Source organism: Eschrichtius robustus, chromosome 2 (genome assembly GCF_028021215.1).
Source record: "Eschrichtius robustus isolate mEscRob2 chromosome 2, mEscRob2.pri, whole genome shotgun sequence".
In the NCBI taxonomy this organism is placed as follows: Eukaryota; Metazoa; Chordata; class Mammalia; order Artiodactyla; family Eschrichtiidae; genus Eschrichtius; species Eschrichtius robustus.
In genome coordinates, this window is record NC_090825.1 from 167,359,728 (window position 1) to 167,384,444 (window position 24,717).

A 24,717-nucleotide genomic window follows, 5' to 3' on the forward strand; every position below is an offset into this window, starting at 1 on the left:
GGCCACCTGGGCTGTCTCCACAGAGGCTGGTGGGCATGCCGCCCTGCTCGCCAGTGTCATGGGCGTGGGGCCCACCACAGCTCCATCCTTGGCAGCACGGACCGTCTCTCTGGGGTGTCCCGGTCCTTGAGGACACCTTGACGGCTGGGGCAGAGGGGCGGGTCCGGGCAGGTCTTGGCTCTGAGCGAGGTGGCCGCAGCAGGCCCACGAGAGAATCCAGCTGGTCCTGGGGCCCCAGCGTTTGGGGGCCCCTCTCGGCTCCTCTTGGTAATGATGGGATGACTCTCAGTGGCTCCATCCTCTGGGGCTGAGGCACGCCGAGCAAAGACGCGAGGTCGGGTAGGAAAGATCCTTTTATTGGGGTGGACACGGAGCACGCACTAGTCCATGATAAAATGACTTAAGAGAACGATCCGGAAGGGCTGACTTCTCCCCCTTACGCATGCTCAGAGCAAGGTCTGGGCACAGAATAGGTCCCGGTGGAACTCGAGACAAGGCAAGTCTTTAAGGCCCGAACCAGCCAGTGGGAGCCGGGAGAAGGGCCCCCACCCCTGCTGGCCGGCTGCAGCAGAGGCCTGGCTCTAGACCCTCGCAGACACGCTCCAGTTTTCCAGAGGAGAACTGGGGGGAAAGAGGAGGGGGAACTGGAGGGGGGGAGGTGAGTAACAATTGTTTTTTTTTAAAAGCATCTACCAACATCACACTACTGGGTCTGATGTCCCCTTTAACCATCGCTTGGTACATTTTACAGCATAAATAAAAACTCAAGGAAAATAAATACATCGGCTCCTATGAGGTTGGAAGTGGTGTGGACGGTGGGGCGTGGGTGGGCCGGCGGAGGGGCTGGGGGCGGGGCGCTTACACACGGCGGGCAGGCGGGCGGGCGAGGAGCAGACGAGACAGGAGGCGCCTGTGGGGGAGTGTGAGTCTTAAGTGTCCTCGTGCATGTCCGGGCTGTCGGTCCGTGCGACCTTGCGGGGCGGCGCCGAGCTCTCCCCCTCGAGGTCCACTTGCTCCTGGTCTCTCTTCTTGGCGGCATTCTAGGGGGCAGGGGAAGCGGAGGGGTTGTGAGTTTTCATGCTGGGGGAGCTCCTGAAATCTGAGGCTGGCCCTGGGGCTCCAGCACATCACAGCGCCGGGCCTGGAGGCGGGCAGTCGACCCAGGGCCCGTGGCTGGGCAGCCCCTTCTGCCCCCTGGACCTGCCCCACCAAGCCATGGTCCCCTGGGGACACCAGCCTGTGACAAGCACTTCAAGGAGTCACCACAACTCTCAGTGACCCTCACACAGCATTTCTCAGACACTCAGAGAAGCCATCCACCCTGCCGGAGGGCAAAGGGCACTCAAGAGCCACCCGGGGAAGCCCCCAAATTGCCACAGAAGAGAAAAGCGTGCTGATTTGGGAAAACCTCCTTTCCTCCCTGGTGGGAATCAAGGCTTGTGGGGTGGGGGCGGCCAGGAGCTGGGGTTTTCTGAGCAGTCACTTCATCATGGGGTCCCCCTCCAACCTGGCCCAGAGCAGGTCACTGTCCAATGTTCACCATTATGGGGAAAAAACAATCTGACCACACGGCAAAACTACACGTGCAGATTTTCAAGAAAGAAAAAGAAAAAATATCCTGTCAGAAAGGTGGCCTCTTATGGGAAGGACAGGGGCGACGACTTTTCACAGCAGCTACGCATCCTAGTAGGGCCTGGATTTTTAATCGTGTATACTTTTCATCGTTGAACAAAGACTCCAAGTAACAACACTGAAGTCTATCTGCCACCAGGGCGTGCTCCCCACAAACTGTGGGGAGCCGGGCCTCAGTACAGCTTACCAAGCCCCTGCCTGTCCCTGAGCACTAGAGCCCTGTGGCCTCTGCACAGCCATTCCTCTAGAGCATTCTTCCTTCTCCTGAATCACCCAGCAAACTCCTATTCAGCCCTCAAGGCCCCACTCGAACACCCAGTCTCCCAGCCACCGGTGACCTTCCACTACTCAGAGCCCCCTGCTGGGCGCTGTGTTCCTTCCCTGAGTCCCAGCACTCGAACCCCACGTGCCTTACCTTTTTGTCCCATTGCTGATGTAAGTAGCGCAAAAGAATGTTTGTTTTTTCTGTCACAATAACTGAGAAGGAAAGACAGACAAAGTTGCAGGAAGAAGCTGTGGGGAGCCAGCTGCAGGCAGCCCAGCCCCCATCCCAGCCTGCACTGCCTCCCAGGACGAGCTTACCCCTTCCTGGCCTCTGGGCTGTCCCTGCCCTGGGTGGCCTTTGTGTGACTCAAGTCACCACCCCCAACCCTGGAGGAGATTTCAGGAAGCCAAGCATTCTCCCTCCTGAGCACAGGCCACTACCATGAGCCCAAGCTGGCTGCCCTGACAGGGTCCCTGCTTCCCAGAGAGAGGCCGAGTCTTAAGCTGAGCTCGGATTCCACCCTCAGGCAGGGGAATGAGCCCCAGCATGCCAGGTCACGTGGGTGTTTTCCCAGACAGACCAGGAGCACAGATCCACATGCTGTGCCCCAGTGACCACAGAACGCACCCAGCAGAGTCCAGGATTTTTTCACGGTTGAAAGAAAACACCGTGACCACAATAAATAACCTTGAGATCCCCCTGCTCTGTAGGCTCCAGGCCTTTCCCTGCAGGTCCCTCTGCCTAGACGCCCCCTCCCCAAGCTGCCCACCCCAGGCGGGGCTGGGTCCCCCACCCCATGGTACAAGTGTCGAGACCTGTGACAGGGAGCCAGCAGGGGAGGCCTGACTTGATGCGGGGGTGGGGGTGAGGGCCAGCGAGCGGCAGACGAGGGCCAGCTTGGGACCCTGCAGGGCTGGACGTGGATGCCGGCGTGGACATCAGGAGGGTCCCAGGGAAAGCCAGGCTTCCCGCTGCTCCCAAGGGCTGGGAGCTGCCCAGCTCCCCACAGGTCACCTCCTGCACCACCCTCTGGCCCTTCCCCTCGGCAGCCGGGATGGGACAGAACGACAGAGGCCACTTACTCTGTTCGGACGGGTACTCCCGAGTGGGTAGGTAGACTGAGGGACGTCGGTTCTGTGGGAGGGTTGGGAAGGCGTGGGTTAGGAGAGTAGACAGGTCTGGGGTCCCCTCACCCCTCAACTCGGCACCCGCCCTCCAATGCAGATCAAAAGACGTGTGAGGATTTCAAGTGGGGCTGGGTTTGGAGCTCGGCCCCTCTTTCTGGCAAGACCCCAACCTGGGGGCTGCACACCACCCCCGGCCCTTTCCCCGAGGGCAGCTCACGGCCCACGTACTCACCGAGGCTTTGCACACGGAGTCGGCATGAAATCGACTAAAATTGCTTTTGTTGTAGACAGGCAGTCCTTTCAAAAAATCTGCCTAGAAGACAGGGAAGATGGTAAGTGAGAAATCAGGCAGCAGGCTGGGCCACCCCTGGAGCACCTGTGACCGGGTGGGCTACCTACCGGGCGACTTCCGGTTTCCTTCTTTCTGTTCTGTCATTCAAGTTTTCTAGAACTCCCCCTTGAGTTGGCCACCTGATGTGTCCACTCTTATGACCAGAACAAAGTAACCAACCCCAGAGTAAGGGTATGATCTCCCACAGGGTCCTCACAATAAACCTGTCACCAGGCAAGGAGCAGGGAAACCGAGGCTCAAACAGGACAGGACACTTGCATCAAGTCAGGAGCAAGCAGCGGGGTGGGGAGCCGGACCTGGGCCCTTCCAACTGCAGACCTGTCCTCTGTGCTAGCTGAATACTGAACTCGTGGTCTCACCTCCATTTATGCACCTTTGATAGAGCCTGGGATGGAGACTTGTCCACCCTAAGAAACACTGAGGGTCCATGTGACAATACACGGGGGTGGGGGAGCAGGAGGCTGGGTGAAGGGGAAACAGCAGCTGGGACACAGGGGCTGCTGGGACACAGGACCCGAAGCCTGGGGTCAACCGAGCTTCCGAATCCTGAGAAAACTCAGAAACCCAAGTTTCAGTGTGTCAGTGCCAGCTTTTTTCTCTTTTTTTTTTTTTGGCTGCGCCATGTGGCATGTAGGATCCTAGTTCCCCAACCACGGATCGAACCCGTGTCCCCTGCATTGGAAGTGCAGAGTCTTAATTACTGGCCCACCAGGGAAGTTCCAGTGCCAGCTTTTTAAAACTGGCTGAGCTTTTCAGCAAACACTGTGTGGACCAGGGTTGGCTCGAGGGCTGCTCCTGGGGTCCCCACATCCAAAGGCTGCCCTGTAAGGGGAGAATGCCTCCCAGTGGGGGGAGGGCCAGAAGCCTAAAGGAAGCAGGCTGGCTCCTCCCTGCCCCCGCTGCCTGGGGCAGGGGTTCAGGCACCAGAGGTTTCAGGCCCGCAAGGTGCCAGGGAGCCAGCGACAGATTCATTCACAGCTCTGACTCTTGGAAAGTCATTTTTCTCTGACGCTCTGGCACCAACTGGGCAAGGAAGGGAGAGAGCTCTGGAAGGGGAAGACCCTGACTCTGGGTGGAGGGCAGGTCTCTGCCACAAGATGGGGGTGAATAAAGGCCAAGGGGAGCTGTGTCCGCCTCAGGAAACTGAGGCACAAGAACCCCGGGGAGGGATGAAGGCTGAGAACCTGGGGCAGGGAGTGACTTCCCAGCAGAGCAGGAGGGCAACGCTGTCGTCAGGCCCGGAGAGGGAGAGCTGGGGAGGACCAGGGGTTTCCCAAGCTGGAGTCACCCCATCATACAGACGAGGAAACTGAGGCAAAAAGATCACGCAACACTCACCTGAGGTCCCCCAGCCCCAACGAGAAAACAAGGAAGCTGACTGAACCCAGGTTTGCCGAACCTCAGAGGCCAAGCTCCTGTTCTGTGATGCCAGTGCCTCTGCTTCCTGCCTGAAAGCCGAGGGCTCAGAGCCTACAGGCTACGTGAACCCTCCCTCGGGTGCTCCATCGCCATGCCTGACCCAGGCGCTGCGCTCTCGGGGAAGCCGCTGTTCAGGGGATCCCCCATCACCCTCTGGTGCCGGCGGAAACAGGCGTCCTCACCCCTGTGGGGCCCAACCCCTTCTCTGCTGGGCCCCAGCAAGACCCTAGCGGGATGGGTGAGCCAGGGGAGCTGGAACGTGGATGGGCCTCCTGCTCCCACCCAGGAGGTGGCCCTCACGTCTGGGTGACCTACGGCCCCAGAGCCAGCTCAGAGTCCCTCAAACCTGCCTCCCCTGTCCCAGGACCCCTGCCTCAGCTCAGCCCCAGCCTATGGGGCCAGCTTCATCCATCCGGCAAGGTGTTCTCAGGACCCAGCTGTGTGGTGGGCCCCACACCAGGCACCAGAGCACGGCGGAGAGCCACAGCAGACCTACTTCTGGCCCCAGGGAACAGCCAGTGCATGGGGACACGAGTGTGCGTCAAAGAGCCATGCAGTGAATGCAGAGTGGCCATGAGGACAGGGCACCACAAGGTGCCATGTGAGGCCCATGACAGTAGGGGGAGGGGGGAGGGAAGGCTGGCTGGTCTGGGGGATGGGGAGGACTGCCCAGATGCAGTGATGCAGGCCTGAGACCTAAAGGAGAGGATGGGTCCCTGCCCCAACTCAAACCCCTCCGCACGGCTTGGCCCACGCCAGCCTCCTGCCACACACCTCCTCAGCCCGTGCCACCCTCCAGGAATGTCCCTCCGTCCTCCATGTGGGAAACACCCGCCAAACTCTCCAGCCAGCTCAAAACACCCCCTCCCCCTTCCCTCTCCCCACACCTCGGGAGCCTCTAGCAGGGAGCCTCTGCCAGAGCCACGCTCATACCCCAACGAGGTCATCTGTTTACACATGCAGTTCCCTCACTGGACTGCCACCTCCCTGAGGCAGAGGGCAGGGCAGGGCTGGCTCAACCCTGGGTCCCTGACAGGGCTAACATGGGGGCCGGGCAGCAGAGTGGTGAGAGGTTCCGAAGCCCCAGGCCTGCACTGAATCCTGGATGGGCCCCTCCCTGGCTGTGTGACCTGGGGCAGGTGACCTCCCAGTCTGGCCGCCCCAGTTGTGAACCGGGTTTACAAGAGGGACCCCTCCCAGGGTTGTTCTGGGTTTCAGTAAGACAACACAGGGAGAGAGCTTTGCCCAGAGCACCCCTGAGGGCAGCTGTTAGTATCAATGCATGTATGCTGAATAAATGAATGCACACAGGGCATGGCCAGTACTTCCTGTCAGCTAAGCAGGAAAACCAGGCCTCAGACACAGGGAGGAATCCTCACCTCAGCCAGACAAATCCTGGCTACAGCTGGGCCCAGAAGCTGTCCATTGCCTCAGCAAACACTCACTGAATATCTGTGTGCCAGTCCCTGTGTGGGCAGCCTGCCACTGACCCAATCGAAGCAAGATGAGGAAAAGAAATGGTGTGCAGAGAGAGGAGGCATGGGGGCCTCCTGCAGTCAGGAAGGGACCCTCTGAGCAGATGTTATTCACAGGAGGAAGAGCAATCCAGGCAGGAGTAACAGGTGCAAAGACCCTGGGGTGGCAGGGACTGAGTGTGAAGATGTGAAAACAAGGCCACTGTGGCTGGAGCTCACAGCAGGGAGGGGTGAAGAGGGTGGAGATGAGGTCACAGAGCTGGGCAGGGACCTTGGAGGCTGAGGGGGGGAGGTGGGTTTCATTGGGGTTACAACAGGAAGCCCCCAGACTGTTTTGTAAGCTAGATAGTGGTATTATCTGATTGACATCTTTAAAAGCTCCCTCTGGTTCTGGGTGAATTACAAACTGCCAGTGGGGCAGGATGGAGGCAAGAAGACCAGGGAGGAGGCTGGAGCAGGTGTTCAGGCGGGAGGTGGCAGTGCCGGGACCAGGGTGGGGAGCTGTGGACAGATTCAGAATTCGTTTTGGAGGCAGAGCCAACAGAATCTTCTTAGGAACTGGGAGTGGACAATGAGGTCGCAGCGAGGAGTCAAGGACAGCACCCAGGCTTGGGGACCCACGTGCTAGGAACCCACTTACCACTTTCCCATATCCTTCCTGACAAGAAGTCTTTTACCTATTCCCCACCACATCCCAAGGACTATGGCTTGTGGGCTGGGACCCTGAGTCCAGGAACAATGGGGTTTGACTTGCCCTGACAAAAGCTTCCATCACCTCTGTCAGCCCTGGGGATGCCAAAGAGTGGAGGGAATGAAGGGGGCTTCAGCTCAACTGTGAGGCTGTGTGGAGAGCCCAAACCCCAAAGAACCACCAGACCCAAATCCCAGGATGAGTGAGCGGCCCAAGGGGGATTTTAACCTCCCAAAAAGTTGGCATTATCCCCACTTCAAGATGAGGAGACAGCTGGGAGGGAATGTCACCATCCCCGAGTCACCCAGCTCATCTGTTGAGCGTTCACTGTCCCAAGCCCTTTAAGACGTCAGTTCCCCAAATTATCACAACCCTATGAAGTCTGGACTATTGCTACCCTCATTTAACAGGGATAGGGCCTGGTGACTGGAGAGATGAAGTCGCTCCCTCTTAGAGCTGGTCGGGACAGGAATGTTGGAGGTGGGGTCAGGGCTCTGGGGGACCAAGGCAGTTCGCGATGTCGCACTTCCTTTGGCGATAAAGCCCCGCATGTCACGATGTCAAGCCCCCTCCCCGCCCCGACGCTCAGGCCGGCCTCCCAAACCTTCCCGAACAGGAAAGGCCCAGGCCTGGCGCCCGGAGGACGAGGCCTCAGTTGGGGGTCTCGGGGGACCCCATCCCCACCCCCCCAGGCGATTTCCGGGGGAGCCGCGACCCGGAAATGAATGAGTTGTCAGGGCCTGGAAACCTAGATAGGGTCAGGGGTCGGAGATGGAGCCAGGACGGGGTCAGCAAGAAGCTCACAGCAGGGTCCGGGGGCGTCGAAGGTGACAGGTCAGAGAGAGGGGCGGGGCCGGGCCCGAGGGGGCCGGCTAGGGCGGTGAGGGGCCTCGGGGGTTACTGGAGGTGGGTGGGCCCGCGGCGCCATTTTGTCGAGCGGAGGGGGAGTACGGCCCTGGCGGCCACCCTCACCATCTTCTGTTTCCTCCGTCGCCGCCTCAGCCACCGCCTCAGCCGCCGCCACCGCCACCACAGCCGCCTCCTTAGCAGCCGCCGCACAGTAACTTCTAGCCACGGCACACCCCACACTGCTGGTGCGGCCGCCCTTCAGTCGTTGGTCCGCCCTCTGGCCCTGCCTCCAAGTTATGCGGTCTTTGCGCATTCCCATTGGCCAGATCCGGCTAAGTCACGCGCCCATTGGTCGCCACGCCGCCTCCCTTCGTGGTCAAGTTCAGTTGAGAGAGCAAAACCCCGCCCGGGACTTGCAAGTGAAGAGCAGCGAAATCCGGAAGTGGGCGGAGGCCGCGCCCCCAAAGCCCCTTGGGATTTGTAGTCTGCAACACCCGGAGGTCCCACCGGTCTCTCTAGCGTTTGCTACGCTTTTTCATATGGTGGCTCATGGGGTTCTCACAGCAGCCTCAGAAGGATAGGGACCCACCGTTACACTCCCAGCCTCCTCCCTGGGGTCCCAACCTTAGGTTTCGGCATATCTAAACTGCTCCCACACTAGCCGCTTGATATCTTTAAGCTGACAGAGCATTTTTGAAACACTTCCCTTGGCTCCCCAGTCTCCCAAGGATCCAGTCCCGCCTCCTCGGTCCCAAATTCTGGGCCCCTCCGGCCTCCTTCGTCCACCTTTTATCCTGACCCGTCCAATCCCTCCTCCCTTTGGGCCCTCCCAGACCCTGCCACCTTCTCTAAGAAGCCTTCCCCGACTGTGTTCTTCCCAGGGCAAAGTCCAGTGCCTCCTTTGGGCTCCACGGTCCTCACAATCATCCTCCCAGCCCTGACTCCACTGTGTCCAAACTGCCTGGGTACGAATCAAGCCACCGCCCCCACCACCACCACCACCACCAGCCTGACAGCCTGGAGAGAACAAGAACTTATTGAGGAAGTACCCAATAAGTTACTAAGTGGAAGCTACTAAGTATTATTACACCAACATCACAGCAAAGGAGAAATGAACATCTCATTTTAAGGATGGATCCGCTTTATTTATTTTTTTTGGCCGCGCAGCAAGCAGGATCCTAATTCCCCAACCAGGGATGGAACCCGCGCCCCTTGCAGTGGAAACGTGGAGTCATAACCACTGGACTGCCAGGGTAGTCCCATTTTATTGGAACCAAATGAACCTCAGAGAGCTAAGGTCTTGCTCAAGGTCACAGAGCCCGTCCCCAAGGGGCAAGTGGAGGATTCAAACCCCTCCCACCTCTCCACAAGCCTTCCTAGAACTGTGAGAATTGACATTTTATAATAAGACAAGTGAAAATTTGAACATTTATTAGATTTTTAATGACATGAAGGAATTGTTTTGTTTTTTTTTTTTTTTAGCTGTGAAAAGCTTTGTGAATATGTATTAAAGGGCCCTTATCTTAGAGAAGTGAGTTCTGAAATATTTACAGAAGAAATAACCTGATGCCCGAGATTTGCACCTCAGGAGAGGCCAGGATAGGTTGTGGGTAGAGCTGTGTACTGGGTTACAAGGGCGTTCACTGTACCATTCTGTGGACTGATGCACATGTTCGAAATTCTTCCTAATTCAAAAGCGTAAAAAGGCATTTGGCAAGGTCTGACTTCCCACTCCCTCTTCCAGTCTAATCCCACAATTCTTCCCCTGGGCCAACCCCGAAATCTGAGGATTCATGTCCGTCCGAGTCCCAGTCGTCAGCGAGGAAAAATGCTTTAATGGGGGGGTCCAGCCGGCAGCGTCGCGCTGCTCAGTGGCTCAACGATTTTCGACCCTTGTGCATGCGGCGAAGAATGACCTGGACGCCGTTTGGCTTGCTCAAGCGCCGGACCCAACCATGCTTGTTCTTGCGCTTGATGTTGCTCGGCTGATACTCGTTCCCGCGCGCCTTGCCCCGGGTCTGCTGCACGGCGGGGAGTCCCCAGGCGTCGGGGAGCCCCAGCCAGGCCCGGGGCTGGAGCCACCTGCCGGGGAAGGTTAGAGGGGGCGCTGTGTGACTTCTGCGTGGCGCCCAACCTGTCCGAGCTTGGGCTTCCCGACCAATGCCGGAGGGAGCCTGGCAGCAAAAGGCGCTCGAGGAGTTTGCAAGGCACTGGAAGGTCATGTGGTTGGTAAACAGCTGGGGCCAGCCCCCGACGCCGCCCTTACTCCCAGATTTGGGAAGGGGTCCCCCTGAGGACTCACCTGCCACCCCAAAGCGCCGCTGACCTACTGACTGGCCCCAACAGGCGACCCACCGATCTGCTCGAGAAAGCCATGTCCGCCGCCGGCACGCCGTCCGGTGGCAGCTATTCCAAAGCCCACAGGTTCCGCAGCTGCGGAACGAGGACTTCTGGGAAATGCAGTTTCTTCTAGGCGGAGCCCTCATTGCCGCGGGAGTTGTAGTTCTACGTAGGCGCACCGCATCTTAGGCGTGAGCGTAAATGACCACAGGAGAGTGTAGTTCTTCTTGTGGACCAGCAGGTGACAGGCGAACGGCGCCTCCTCTGCATGCGCGTGCGTACAAGACATTATGTCCCTGGGTCTGCTGGGAGTTGTAGTTCCTTCTCCTGTAGATCTACAGAGGGTACCCTGGGGTGACGGCGGCGCAGCTGGTGGCAGCCTCAGGAAACGGCTGGTTGAATTTCCCACCCCCAGCAGGAGCCACGCAGACGGCACACGGCTGGAAGCTTTCCTTTAGCCCCAGCCAAGTCTCCACCCCTTGGCGGGGAGCCCGGGAGGTCTGAGTTGGTGTTGGCTGGATGTCCTTGGGGTGGTCATTCAGTTTCTCAATCTGCAGAACTCAACGGTTGCAGGCTTGCCCTTGGCGGTGCCCCCGTTCAGGCCCTATTTTTCTAATACTCATATCTGAGCCCTTTCCCTTCTTACACACCCTCTACGGCTCCCCATTGCCCCAGGGAAAATATCTGGCAGGCATTTGAAGCCCGCTCTCGCCACACACACACACACACCCTAAACTTCAGCTACAACCTCTTCTGCCTGGTGCTCCCCTATTCATCTTTTTAAAATGCTCCTCAGATACTCTCCTTTCCCCCAGTCCTATCCCTCCCTCTGGCCCAACACTGCCCCCACACAGCTCTCCCCAGACTCTCCCTGAAGCCCAGGGCGCCCTCAAGGGCCAGGCTTGCAGCTGAGTCCCTGCAGGCACCCCAGCATCTCCCAGCCTGGGGAGGGGGAGGGGAGTTTTTTCTGCATTAATAAACTGTAGTCTCCCGGGAGCACCCTGAGTGGGCAAGAGTGGGTGGCTGGACCTAATCCAGCTCTGGCAGCAAATTCCAGGGGATAGGAGTGGGGAAGGGATGATTAACGCCTTGTCCTCTGAAGCCCATCCTACCTGCACCATCATTTAGCAAACCACTACAATACTACAGCAGTACAATAATAATGCCAATAATGTATGGAGCACTTCCCCTGCTGAGCAAACTCATGAGGGAATTAATTCCATAGAGAAATAAATGGAGTCTCAGGGAAGGGACTTGCCCAAGGTCACATATCAGCAAAGGGCAGAGGCTGGATTTGAACCGCGGGCTTTCTGGCTCCGGCTGGGACCAGGGTCACCAGTTAAATTGGCCTATCTGTGAAACTCCAATTCCTTAATTACCCATAGCTCCAAGATATCTGTTTAATGGTTTAACGAATTTAACAATTTGCAGAACTTGGAATCACACAGCCGTGGTTCCATAGTCCCATCTCTGCCCCCCAGCTTGCCTTGTGACCTTGTGCCATTTATGAGCCTCAGTTTCCCCACCTGAAATTGCAAAGATCTGGGAGACTGTAGAACGGAAAGGTCAGCAGAGAGAGAGGGGCATGGGGGCTCCGTTTGGAGGGGACGGGGCAGTTCGGAGGCAGGGGCTAGCCGAGGAGATCCTTTTTGCAGACAGGAGGCGCCCGGAAGACCTCAGGTTGCGACCCCTTCTCGGCGGTTAACCAGGCCCAATCCCTCCCTCCACCTCCGTAAGCCTTGAGGGAGGCGGGGCCGTTGCCACAAGAGCCCGCCCCGATCCCGGAGTTGCCGCCTCTGATTGGCAGTCTAAGTAGGCCAGGTCATTATGCAGCTGCGATTGGCCGAGGCTCCAGTCAGTCGGCGCGCGGTCCCGCCCCCGCACCCCCCCCCCCCACCCCGGGGAGACACTTAAAGGGCTGTCTTGCTAGGCGGTAGCGGGATGTCCCCGCACTGACCGCCCTGGGCCCGCGCCCGCCCGCTTAAACGCGCCCGGCCCGACCCCGCGCCACCATGTAAACGGCGCCCGCAGGCGGACGCCGGCTTCTCCGCCCGGGACCCCTTTGCCCTGCCCCGGGCCCCAGGGCCCTCGATGAGGTGAGCAGGGACCGGGCCGTGGGAAGGGGACACTGAGGCCCCTGGGTCTTTCACTTTGGAGCGGGGGGGGGGGTGTCCACAAAGCCCTTAGGAAGCCGCGGAGCCCCACTGGCCTCGACCCCGCCGCAGGGTTGACGGGCACCCGGGAGGCGGGGGCCTGGCTCTGTGGAGGGGGTCTGGCTTTGGCAAACCCGGGTTGGAACCCCGCCGGAGGTGGGGGGCGCGGCCTGCTCCCCCTTCCTCAGCAAGTACGGGCCACTGCAGGCCGGGTGTTCGGCGTTCATTATCCCCGCGGAGCCCAGGATGGGGACGGGGAGGGCTTGGTCCCATCACCAGGGCCTAAACAATGGGGGTGCGCTGCGCGGGTATCCCCCTCGAGTTATGTAACTGCCTGCAGTTGCCATGGACACGGAGTGGGGGCCGTGGCCCAGGGACCGGGATGGAGGCCTGGAGGCCCCCAGCCAGGGCTTTACCTTCTCCATCTTCATCTCCACCACTGGGGGCTGTGCGCCAGATTCCCCAGAACCCAAGGTACTGAGTAGTGGGGACAGAGCACCTTCTTCCCAGAGTGTCTGAGCCTCAGCTTGTAGGTCTGTGAAACAGACCCATTGCACCCATGGTCTTGGGGAGTTGGGCAAGGGCTTCTGGAGCTCAGTCCTGAAACCCCTCTCCCAGGGTCTCACCTTTCAGAAGCCAGGTTTAGAGGCCTGGAATGGGGGCTCATTGGGATCTGCACCTTTTTAGATGCCTTTGGAGCCCTCAGGATATGCTGGTTTAGTGAAAGTGAATTAAGGAAACAGTGCATGAATGAATGAATGGACGAATGAATGAATGGGTTTAGGAAGGCATAACTGCTATAAACCTGAGCTGGAGGGTTCTCAAGGATGGGCCACATTTGCCACAATGTCCCCTCCTCCGGGAAGCCACCCCAATGAATGCCTCTTGGTGTCAGCCACGACCTTCTCTCTAGGATAGACTAGGCTGGCCCAGAAGGGTGGCCGAACGCCACACAGGCACTGACCAGACAAAACATCTCAGTGCGTGGCTGGTTCTGGCCACCCCCAAACTGGAGCCTAGATGGGGCCTCGCAGTGCAACTCACCTGACCCAGGTGTGGGGAGTGGGTGCTATGGGAGTGGAAGGCTCCCTGTTTAGATGGCCTCTGACCTGGCTGTCACGACCCCACTCACAGGACACACCATGCTGACCGGGGTGACCGATGGGATCTTTTGCTGCCTGCTGGGCGCGCCACCCAATGCTGTGGGGCCGCTGGAGAGTGTGGAGTCCAGTGATGGCTACACCTTTGTGGAGGTCAAGCCTGGCCGCGTGCTGCGGGTGAAGCATGCTGGACCCGCTCCGCTCCCCACCCCACCTCCACCACTGTCAGACGCCGCCCAGGGGGACCAATCTGGCTTGGTCCACTGCCAGCGCAGAATCACCGTGTACCGCAACGGGCGGTTACTGGTGGAGAACCTGGGCCGGGCACCACGAGCTGACCTCCTGCACGGGCAGAACGGCTCTGGGGAGCCACCAGCCGCCCTCGAGGTAGAGCTGGCTGACCCAGCGGGCAGCGATAGCCGCTCGGGCCCAGGCAGTGCTGGGAGTGGCAGTGGCGGACGACGGCGGCGAGCCCGACGCCCCAAGCGGACCATCCACATTGACTGTGAGAAGCGCATCACCAGCTGCAAGGGTGCCCAGGCCGATGTGGTGCTCTTTTTCATCCACGGTGTCGGCGGTTCCCTGGCCATCTGGAAGGAACAGCTGGACTTCTTTGTGCGCCTGGGCTACGAGGTGGTGGCGCCCGACCTGGCCGGCCACGGGGCCAGCTCAGCGCCCCAGGTGGCCGCCGCCTACACCTTCTATGCACTGGCAGAGGACATGCGTGCCATCTTCAAGCGCTACGCCAAGAAGCGAAACGTGCTCATTGGGCATTCTTACGGGTGAGCCAACACTGGGGTGGGGACGAGGGTGAGGGGTGGGGACTGGCAGGAACTGGACACCCACTCACAAAATACTGATTTCCCTTCTTGAAAAATCCCACTAACATCTGCAACAAAACAGGGATTCCTGCCACCAATGCTATTGTTTCACATTGTTTTAAAGCAGTATCTCAATCCCTGAACTATTGACATTTTGGGTCAGGTAATTCTTTTCTGTGAGGGGCTTTCTTGTGCACTGTAGGATGTTTAGCAACGTCTCTGTCCTCTACCGATTAGATGCCGCTAGCACAATGGTCTAGTGATGATCATGACAATCAAAAATGCCTTCAGATAGTGCCAAAGGTCCTCTGGTAGGCAGAATCACCCCTAGCTGAGAACCATTGTCTTCAACTAAGTTCAAAAATTGGTTGCTCTGGAGACCCCATGGGCTCCAAGCAAAGACTAATTGGAATCCCATAATTTTTGTTTACAAGGGCACAGGTTGCTATAATTCACTCTTCCTTAAAAGGGTGACAGATAATACCACCTATCATTTAGATGAGCGCCCACGCCATGGAAGGCTCTGGGCCTGGGTGCCTGATCACTGCCAAGTGGTACCATTCTGTCCTTTACCCAGGAGGAAAGGCAGGATCTGATCAGCCAGCCAGGTTGAGAACCACTGTTTTAGCAGTTGTAGCCCATGCAACTAGACAAGAAAAAGAAATGTTACATAAGTTTCCAAAAGAAAGGAAGCCAGACTGGGAAGTAGCATAGCTCCTATTTGCTTATATGAAAACATACCTCAAAGTGGATGCTTATGCTAAATGATTCGTCCAATTAAATGAGCACCCACCTGTGGAAATTCCTGTGACCCCATAACAATGCTATGAGGTCAGCACAGTTACTGTGTCACAAATGTGGAGGTGGTAGCTCAGAGAGGTTAAGCAATTTGCCCAAGGGCACACAGTGAGTCACTGGGACAGTCAAGTCCACCTGACTCCTGCTTGTATCCTGTCCCTCTTTTCAGCAAGGGTTGGCAAACTTTTTCTTAAAGAGCCAAATAGTAAATATTTTAGGTTTGCAGGCCATAATGGTTGATCTCTGTTGAAACTTCACATGTCTACTGTTGTAGAAAGAAAGCAGACATAATTGTAAACAAATGGGCATGGTTTTATTCTAATAAATCTTTATTTATAAAATATTTTACACATTTACAAGATTGTAAACTTAAGTTTACAAAAACAAGCAGCTAGCCCCCAGGCCATAGTTTGCAAAAAAAACCTCTGCTTTAGGGGGAATGAGGAGAGGTACCTGCACCCTTCCACCTTGCATAAGGCAGGCAGATGTGCCACACCCAGGGGCCAATGAGAGAAGATCCTTAGAGGGAAGGGATACGCTGGAAACAGGGACCTTCTCTGAGAAGCCAAAGGGTTTGTTTAATCAAATAGCTTTCCTAACACTTGGCAGTAAGTAATTCTTACTCCCTTGGGGGTTATGATGACTTTGAGGATCTGACAAAAGTTCTGTATTTGGATCCTTTCTCCAAAAGAAAAAAAATCCACCCTCAACACACACACACACACGCACACACACACACACACACACACACACACGCAGTCTCACAATTTCAGGGCATTTGAGATGCCCCACCCATCCCTCACCCCCATTTGGTGCCCATGGACCCCAGGGGAAGAATCTTGGCCTTCAAGGATATGCCTCTGGATGAGGGGAGGGCATCAACCCCTTCACTGCTTGTATCCTGCTGACCACTGCCCTTCAACCCTCCCCACCACCCACCCATGGGGCAGTGTCTCCTTCTGCACGTTCCTGGCGCATGAGTACCCCGACCTGGTGCACAAGATGATCATGATCAACGGCGGGGGCCCCACGGCACTGGAGCCCAGCTTCTGCTCCATCTTCAACATGCCCACGTGCGTCCTGCACTGCCTGTCACCCTGTCTGGCTTGGAGCTTCCTCAAGTGAGTGAGCTGGCCCTGCCCTGGCGTCTCCCCAAGGTGGATGGGAGGGGAAGCTATATGGCTGGGGCTGGCATGGGGGCACCCCTGGTGGCTGAGCTGGCATGAGGGCTCCAGCAGTGCCTCCCCACCCCCAGGGCTGGCTTCGCCCGACAAGGGGCCAAAGAGAAGCAGCTGCTGAAGGAGGGCAATGCGTTCAATGTGTCTTCCTTTGTGCTTCGGGCCATGATGAGTGGCCAGTACTGGCCCGAGGGCGACGAGGTCTACCATGCTGAGCTCACCGTGCCCGTCCTGCTCGTCCATGGCATGCACGACAAGTTTGTGCCGGTGGAGGAAGACCAGCGCATGGCTGAGGTATGGCACTCCGGCCACCACACCCTTCAAATCCCCCTTGCACAGTCCAGGGGGACTCTGCCTTGTGCTCCAGCCCCAGGGACATCAGAGCTTAGATGGAGAGTCAAAGGTGGACTCCAGAAAGTGGGGCTGCCTTGGACAGGTGGTAGGTTTATGTGCTGTCCCCACTGCGCGTTAAAAGGCACTCTTCATGGGACTTCCCTGGCGGTCCAGTGGTTAGGACTCCGTGCTTCCGCTGCAGGGGGCACAGGTTTGATCCATGGTGAGCGAACTAGGATCAGGGCTCGAGCCTGTATCCCCGGCATTGGCAGGCAGATTCTTAACCACTGCGCCAGCAGGGAAGTCCCTGGAGAGATTTAAATTGTCACACTGTGGCGGGGGAGTGGGATGCTATTACTGGCCTCTAGTGGATCGAAAGCCAGAGGTGCTGCTCAACATCCTACAGTGCATGGAACAGTCCCCATCCCAGAGAATGATCCCACCCCAAATGGCATTAGTGCCCGGGTTGAGAAATCCTGCTCTGGACATATGGTAGGCACTTAATAAACGGGGAATGAATGAATATCCAGTTGGGCTCCAGCAGGGTGACAGGCCATCTTCCAGATCCCCCTTGGGTGGAAGTGGAGGAATATAGGGTAGATTGCGAGAAGGACTTCCTGATGTTGGAGGCCATGCATAGATGGGGGGGGGGGCGGGGGGCGTCCCAGGGCAGCCTGGCCCCGAGCTCCGTCGTCCTGTCTCTGCCTGCCCTGATGAGCCCGCGTCCTCCCCAGATCCTGCTCCTGGCCTTCCTGAAGCTCATCGATGAAGGCAGCCACATGGTGATGCTGGAGTGTCCGGAAACGGTCAACACGCTGCTCCACGAATTCCTGCTCTGGGAGCCCGAGCCCTCGCCCAAGGCCCTGCCCGAGCCCCTGCCCACGCCCCCAGAGGAAAAGAAGTAGCCGCTGAGCTGGCAGGGTAGCGCTTAGTGAGCCGACGAGCCTGAGGAGGAGCCCGGAGCCGGAGTTCGGTCTGCCGCGCGGACCACCTACCTGGGCGGGCCGTTCGCTCCAGCGGGCGGGGTCAGGTCAGGGAGACGCCCCCCAGGCCGGCTGGGCAGGACGTGACGTTCGTGGGAGCCAGGTGGACACACCGCTCTCTGCTAGTCCTGCGGGACCCATCGGTTTTTCGGGGCCATAGCCGGGACCCCCGCGGAGGATGACCTTGTACAGAAGCCCCCTACCCCACAACGCCAGGGCCGAGGCAGGCCACCACCCCGCTCTCTGTCTTCCGTGTTCGCCGTGCTTGATCCTGGGACCCACGAGCCCCGCAGGGACCCTCGAGACCCCGCCCCAATGCCCGAGACCCCTTACCACCCCCCCCCATTCCTCGGCGCTGGGAGCTATTGTGGCCCAAGGAGGGAGGGTTTGGGAGGGGGCTGGCACCACCGAACCCGCACATCTCAACTTGTAACTCAATAAAAAGAAGTGACAATCTGAGCCTCCAGGCCTGTGCTGGGTGACCGTGGCGCGGGGCCGCCCTGAGCCTCAGTTTCCCCCAGTGCAGACTGAACTGAGTCGAGTGCCTCCCCCTCAGGGCTGGCCCACAGAGACTTGAGGATGTCGGCCGTCCAGGCTTTCTTCCCGAGTTCCCCTCCCTCCTCAAAATGCAGGGGCTACTTGGGCAGTATTTCCAGAGCAGAAGGCAGATAGGGGGTGAGCTCCCCGTCCCTGGAGGGGAGGAGGAGAACCAACTGAGGTCGATGCTGAAGTTGAGGTGAGGATCCGAGGACGGTTGCATCTGGTTACAGTAGCCATAATTGTGTCAGCTGTACGCAAAGCCCTGTGCTGAGTGCCTGACACCCATAGGTTCATTGAATCCCCTTCACTCCACACCACACAGCAAGTTAGTACCTCTTACTGTCCCATTTTATCTTATAACTTGGTTTTGAGTTGCTTTTGTCACGAAGATGATTTTTATTTTGAATCTGTCTTTTTTTTTTTGAATCCAGATTTCTCTGGATTTCCCTGCTCCATGGCTGTGCTCTTGGTCCTCTATATTTTACTCTAATGTATGTATATCTAGGTTTACCCGTGGTTTGTGTGGCCGGTGGGAGGAGATTTGTCCCCTCAGTTGCTGCACCTTTGGTCCTTTCCCCACTGGTTTGTGAGCCCACCTTTAATTTAAACCAGGGGTTCTTACAGGGGCACTGTTGTTGGTTGACAAATTCTGGAGATATGTTTGATTACCACAGCTGGAGGGGGAGGTGCTCCTGGAATCTTGTGGGTGGAGCGCAGGCATGCTGCCTGACACCCTACGGTGCACAGGACGGCCCCCACTGCAAGGAGTAACTTGGTCTCAAAAGTCAGGAGGGCCAAGGTTGGGATACCCTGTGTTTCAGACAAATCCCACCTCTTCTGGGCCTCTTTTTTTTGGCGGGGGAAGGGATGTCTCTGGATTCTTTCTGTTTGTGTATTCTTGGGAGATGGCATGCTGTTTGGTTTTTTTTTTTTTAATAAATTTATTTATTTATTTTTGGCTGCATTGGGTCTTCGTTGCTGCGTGCGAGCTTTCTCTAGTTGCAGCAAGCAGGGGCTGCTCTTCGTTGCGGTGTGCAGGTTCCTCATTGTGGTGGCTTCTCTTGTTGTGGAGCATGGGCTCTTAGGCACGCGGGCTTCAGTAGTTGTGGCTCACGGGCTCTAGAGCGCAGGCTCAGTAGTTGTGGCGCACGGGCTTAGTTGCTCTGCGGCGTGTGGGATCTTCCCGGACCAGGGCTTGAACCCGTGGCCCCTGCATTGGCAGGCGGATTCTTAACCACCGCGCCACCAGGGAAGTTCCAGCATGCTGTTTTAATTGCTATCACTTTATCAAGCACCTACTTGGTGTCTGGGAGAATTCATTGTCTTACACATGAGGAAAGGGAAGCTCGGAGTGAGGTTTCTTCAGCTCAGTTAAAATGGTAGAGCCCAGGCCCACTCCAGAGGCAGGAACCCTAATTACCATAGCAGCCAGAGTAGCCAGGGGCTCAGCGGTGGAGGCCAGGAGGCAGGTGGAACCTTAGCCCGCCCCCTGCAGGACCTGGTTCTCTGAGCCACGATGACAGGCAGGTGACGAACCCAATGAGGCAGCGGATCTCACCAAGTCCCTAAACCCACTGGACTGCTTTGAAGAAGCAAGTTCTGGAAAATTTAAATGATCCTGCCACCACCTCGCCAGGACAGTGGCTTGGCACTTACTGAAGCTCTTTGCATAAAGAGCAAAGAGGTTAGTGATGGGGTTAGGGATCCCATTTTATAGTGGAAGAAACAGGTTCAGAGAAGCAACACCAGGAGGCTCCAGTCACACAGTGATGCCAAGGAGGGCTGGCGTCTCACACCCACACCGCGATGACCTCCCCAGCTCTGCCCACCCCTCAATACACAAGTCGGTACCTCGAGAACATCCCCGGTACCTCGAGAACATCCCGACACCCGCCACCTTCCCCCAGAGGCTTTCCGCCTGCAGGGCTGCCTCTGGCTCAGTAGGGCTCTGAGCCAAACACTTTACCCCATGACGGTTTAATCAGATTTCCTCAGTGACCCCCTGAGGTAGAACCTCGCACTTTCCCCATTGTGTACAACTGAGGACAGTGAGGCTCAGACAGAGAAATTGCTGGTCCAAGGTCCCACAGCTGGGAAGCAGCGAAACCTAACTCTTGAGCTGGGCAGATTCCCTTCATGTGGCTGAGGAAGCCCCCAGCCCAGCCTACATTATGGGTCCCCTGTGTCAGGGAGATAAAAATGGACTCTGTTTGCCCAAACAGGACCAAAGTGCCAAAGCATTGGCATGTTTCAAAGCACCAGAGTGTTCCAAAGAACCTTCTGGTCTATTTGTTCTCCTCCCACATCCCCTTATTCTCCACCCATGACAGGGAGCTCACTACCTCTCCAGCAGTTCCATCTGTAATAAAGTCCTCCCTCGGCCCAGGGGAGAGATTGTCCTGCTGCTCCCCCACCAGCCTCCTGCAGCTGGAGACGGGGGGCTGCTCTCAGCGCGGGGAAGCTGGAACATTCAAACACCCTGATCTCGACCTAGGCTGGATGGCCAGTTCCCCAGTGCTCAGCCACGGGCCTGGATGTCCTGGGGCCGTAGCTCTCGCTCACCCTCAGCCAGGAAGACAAGGAGGGCACGGTGCAGCAGATGCACCCCCAAGCGGCGGCGCCGGGTGGGTGGCCAGCCAGCCACCACTCCATAGCAGTGTCCTTGCTTCTGGTTGGTCAGCGTCTGGATCCCTGGGGAGATTAGGGGTAAGGTCATGAAGGCAGCCTCCAGGAACCCCAGGCAGAAGTATGTGCCAGTAAACCCACTGGGTATTGCCCTCAAGCAGGGATAAACCAATGGAGCAAAATCTGTGCTTGTGTAGGTATATAATTGGTGCTCAATAATTGCTCATTGACTGAATGAACAGCCCTGAGGGGCAAGGGGTGAGGGAATCAGTAGATCAAGTGCCCTTCATGTGACCCCCCCCCCCAACCCCACAAGCCAGGCACCTACCTAGAGCATCCACAAGACATGCTTCTCGAGTGTAAGCCTCCACAGCAACCACTTGCTGGAAGCAATGCAGGGAGACAACACCACGACCACTGGCCCAAATGTCTAAGATCTGGCGCACCTTGGGGCAGGCCTGGGGGGAGCCAGGGCAGGGTCAGAGGTCTGCCCCCCAATTCCCTCTTTCCTCTCCCTGCCCGCAGCTGTGCCGCCCCTGCCATGAACCTGGTCCTTATCCTCACACCTGTTTTCCTGGCCACCCTCGGTGGCTAAGGGCCTTCCAGAGGTGGACGTTCGGCCGGGCCCGTGTTCCCTTGCCCACGTAGAAGATGGCATGGACAAAAATCCGAAGGCATTCAGGCAGTGTCAGTGAGGAGGCTCGGGCTGGAAGGTTCTGAGTCTTCCTAGATGAAGTAGGTGGCTCAGAGAGGGAAAAGTGACGAGAGTCGCCCCAGAGACAGTCTTTAAAGACAGAGCAACCCATGTCCAGTGACCCCTGTTTTATAAAAGGCAGGGTGGGTGGCTGTTCGCCAAGGACACTCAGCAGCTTGAATTGGATCCAATTGCCTTTTATAGATAAAGAAGCTGATGACCAGAGAGGGCCAGTTCCCTTCCTAAGGACACACAGCAGATAAGAACCAATCTCAGAATTTTCCAGTTCCCACTTCTGGGTCATTCCTGTTCCAAGTACCTGGGGTCCAGCAGCAAATATGTGAAGCTGGACTTCATGACCCCCTCCCGCCACCGTCTGGTGGGTTCTGGCCGCTCAAACTGCTTGGCAAGTGCATCCTCATCTGCCTGGGCATCTGGGATACGGCCGGTCCGCAGGGCTTTGGCCAGCTCTGGGCTGTGCCCTGAGAATTCTGGGCCTGGGAGGGGAAACTGAGTCAAGAGAGACAAAGGAAAGGGTGGTTCCCAGAGATGAAGGGAGAAGTAGGTTGCACTGAGAGCCACGGGTCTCCGAGGACTCCTGGAGGCTCCTTGGACTCTGGATACTAACCAGGAGCAGCCTGGGCTTCTTCTAGTGGTCGGAGGTAGTACGGCCGGGTGAAGGACGTGATGGTACCGCGGCTCTTGCCAAGTGCCCGGAGCCCTTGCAGCAGCTCCAGGTCAGACATGGTGGGGTCCGGTGGGCACTGGCAAGAGGGGATGGGGTCCCTGCCACCTGTGGCGCTCGCCTCATCCTCTGTCAGCCAGAGGGCAGCCACATCACTGTCGAGGGACAACTGGTCATCTTTGGGGATGTGGAAGTCAGAGGGTCCAGGCAGTGGTTCCCAAGGGGCACTATGGGCTGGGCTCCTGTCTGGGAAGAACTTGGGGGAGGGGGAGGCATCTGGCAAGGTCAGAGTCAGGGCCTGCAGACGGGCATTTAGTTCTGCCTCCCTGCCCTCCACGAGGGCTCCACGTTCCTGCTGTGGGGTACCCGAAGATCTTGGCACCTTCTGGGAGGGTCGGACACCAGCCCAGGGGGACGTGTGGGCGGTTGGGTCCTCAGCTCCAGAGGCCTCAACCGCGGTGACAAAGGAGGCAACTGAGCTGCAGTCCCAGCGCCCTAGGGGAGACTCCAAGCTGCCATCTGTGTCAGCAATCTCAGGGTGGGCAAGGAGGCTGGGGGGTCCAGGGCCAGCCTCCAGGCTCATGTCCTTGCCATCACCTCTGCCCAGTGTTGTGGAGTCCAGTGTCACACTGGGAGGTCCAGAGGGGCTGATATTCAGCCCCTTTCCCCAAGGGCCTGGGCCTGGAGCAGGGGATAAGAGTGGGAGTCAGAGAGGAGGGGAGGAGGAAGTGAGAGACAAAGATGGAAGTCAGATCAGACAGAAAGAGGCGGCTGCAATCGCAAAGAGGAAGGACAGAGTCGGAGGCAGAGAAACGGACCAGAGACCCTGGTCGTGAAACAGAAACAGTGGGAGAGCGTGGACGTCACACACAGAGACCCGCAAAGCTAGATCAGAGGCTAAGCACCCCCAGCCGCACAGGCACCACTCACTGCCAGGCTTTGGCTCGGGCTCGGGCTCCTGGGGGTCTGCCCGGGTCCGTGTCGGGGTCCTGGTCCGAGCCTCCAGCTCCCGCAGGACGCGCACACAGTTCTGGTGCCCCTGCTGCTCGGCCAGGTCCAGAGGCCGGAGTCCGTCCTGCACGGGCGCGGTCAGCAGGGGGCGCCCTCTTCCCTCCCTCTCTTCCTCCCTTCCTTCCTCTTTCCCTCCCTCCGGGTTCGCCCTGCTACAAACTGCGCTGGGACCCCCACCTGGTCGCGCAGCGCGGGGTCCGCTCCCTGGCTCAGCAGCAGCTCCAGGCCGCGGCGACAGCCCCAGGCAGCGGCCACGTGCAGCGGCGTCAGCGCCTCGGCCGATCTGGGGCAGGAGAGGAGGAGGGGTCAGTGGAGGAGGGAACTCAGTCTCCGCCCCCACCCTCCGACCCCCCCGCCCGGGGCCTTGGCTCTCAGCCCCCCATCTCCGCCCTCCAGCCTGGGACACCACACTTGGAACCTAGATCCTGCGCCCTTGGGCCAGGACCCAAACCTCTGCTCTCTGACTCTAGAGCGCCTACCACCAGATCTGAACCTTTGATCCCCATTTGGCCTCAGCGCAACCTCATACCCCACCCTCGGTCTGGTACCCTGCCTCTGCCCTTGGACCCTCAAGATCCCTCCCCAGATTCCCCAAGCTCCGCCCCCGGGCATTGAGTCCGCATCCTTGAACCGTGGGACGCCCTCTCCAGGACTCCCAGGTCTTTCCCTCGGACTCGGGAGACCCCTCTCCTTCGCGGAAGAGCTGCCCGGAGCCCAGACCCTGCCTCACCGAGTGTTGGGGTCCCCGCCTCGGCGCAGCAGGGCCTCGAGGCAACACAGACTCCGCGGGTGCTGGGCTCTGGCCGCCAGGTGCATGGCCGCCGCGCCATCCTCGAGCACCAGGTTGGGGTCAGCACCACGGCGCAGCAGCTCCTCCACTGCCCTAAGGACAGAGGGTCAGAGTGGACCGCGACACTCGCCCCCTACCCCTGGCCCGCCCAACCCGTGCCCTGCCCTCACCGCAACTCCTCCTCCCGCAGCGCCGCCCGCAGCCGCCGCGCCAGGCCTGTCGCCGAGCCCATGCCCCGGCGGTCCCCCAGACCAGCTGCCGGGCCTGTCGATTTCCAACTTCCCGCGGCGCCCTTGTGCGCACGCGCCGCTCCGCCCCTCGGCCCGGGTCCCCGCACCTCGGCGCAGTGCAGTGTCCCCAGCCAGGCTGACCCGCGCCGCATTGTCGTCCACATCTAGGTTCAGGAGCTCTAATGCTGGCCCGAGCCTGCGACACCAAGTAGTGCCCAGGCAGGGCTAGGGGTAGCCGATAAGGGCCCGGTAGGGTGGAGGTCGTCGTGTGTGCCGTTATCTCTCAAAACCCCGTAAACACTAACACAGCCTGCTGGAAGGGGTGGAGCTACGCTCCCGGGGCCCGATGTTGCCCACAAGGCATTAGGTCTTCCGGAACCATCTGCCGAGGCGGCCTCCATTAGCGCACGCAGCCCTGATAGTATGTTAGGCTTCAATTAATAGCTCCCTCCTGCAGTGGCTCTGTGTTGCCCATTTTCAGTTCCGCGGAGTCGTGAGTCCACTACTTTGGAGCCCTGGGCCTCTTAGGGCTTTAGTTTCCCCATATGCAAAATGGGAGAATAATCCTTTCCAGGCTGGTGTGAAGTTGAACGAGGGGCCTGGCACACAGGTGCCTAATAAATCTT

General features: G+C 58.3%; 4 protein-coding genes across 5 annotated transcripts; 1 reads left to right on the forward strand and 3 right to left on the reverse strand.

The window, feature by feature from the left end:
* Nucleotides 1-335: 335 nt before the first annotated feature.
* DDA1 (DET1 and DDB1 associated 1) lies at nucleotides 336-8,129 on the reverse strand. Of its 2 annotated transcripts, none has more exons than XM_068536768.1 (5): nucleotides 7,934-8,129; nucleotides 3,257-3,333; nucleotides 2,980-3,031; nucleotides 2,048-2,109; nucleotides 336-1,040 (listed from the first exon to the last, which is right to left on the reverse strand). In XM_068536768.1, the coding sequence occupies exons 1-5, from the start codon at nucleotides 8,127-8,129 to the stop codon at nucleotides 930-932; spliced, it is 498 nt and encodes a 165-aa protein (XP_068392869.1). In that variant the 3' UTR covers nucleotides 336-929. The 2 variants fall into 2 exon arrangements, with proteins under 2 accessions (XP_068392869.1, XP_068392870.1); XM_068536769.1 differs by having other exon boundaries at nucleotides 3,257-3,337; nucleotides 7,934-8,035.
* Nucleotides 8,130-8,930: 801 nt separating this feature from the next.
* On the reverse strand, nucleotides 8,931-10,261 carry MRPL34 (mitochondrial ribosomal protein L34). The gene is made up of 2 exons (XM_068534759.1): nucleotides 10,113-10,261; nucleotides 8,931-9,892 (listed from the first exon to the last, which is right to left on the reverse strand). Exons 1-2 carry the CDS (start codon nucleotides 10,184-10,186, stop codon nucleotides 9,679-9,681), a joined length of 288 nt encoding a protein of 95 aa, XP_068390860.1. The 5' UTR covers nucleotides 10,187-10,261; the 3' UTR covers nucleotides 8,931-9,678.
* A 1,794-nt stretch (nucleotides 10,262-12,055) lies between these two features.
* ABHD8 (abhydrolase domain containing 8) lies at nucleotides 12,056-18,995 on the forward strand. The gene is made up of 5 exons (XM_068536771.1): nucleotides 12,056-12,246; nucleotides 13,438-14,185; nucleotides 15,973-16,143; nucleotides 16,278-16,494; nucleotides 17,268-18,995. The coding sequence occupies exons 2-5, from the start codon at nucleotides 13,446-13,448 to the stop codon at nucleotides 17,436-17,438; spliced, it is 1,299 nt and encodes a 432-aa protein (XP_068392872.1). The 5' UTR covers nucleotides 12,056-12,246; nucleotides 13,438-13,445; the 3' UTR covers nucleotides 17,439-18,995.
* Nucleotides 18,996-19,779: 784 nt separating this feature from the next.
* On the reverse strand, nucleotides 19,780-24,267 carry ANKLE1 (ankyrin repeat and LEM domain containing 1). Its single transcript, XM_068536770.1, has 9 exons — nucleotides 24,032-24,267; nucleotides 23,802-23,954; nucleotides 23,249-23,354; nucleotides 22,991-23,135; nucleotides 22,004-22,741; nucleotides 21,695-21,872; nucleotides 21,248-21,407; nucleotides 21,010-21,139; nucleotides 19,780-20,747 (listed from the first exon to the last, which is right to left on the reverse strand). The coding sequence occupies exons 1-9, from the start codon at nucleotides 24,253-24,255 to the stop codon at nucleotides 20,575-20,577; spliced, it is 2,007 nt and encodes a 668-aa protein (XP_068392871.1). The 5' UTR covers nucleotides 24,256-24,267; the 3' UTR covers nucleotides 19,780-20,574.
* Between the last annotated feature and the right edge of the window lie 450 nt (nucleotides 24,268-24,717).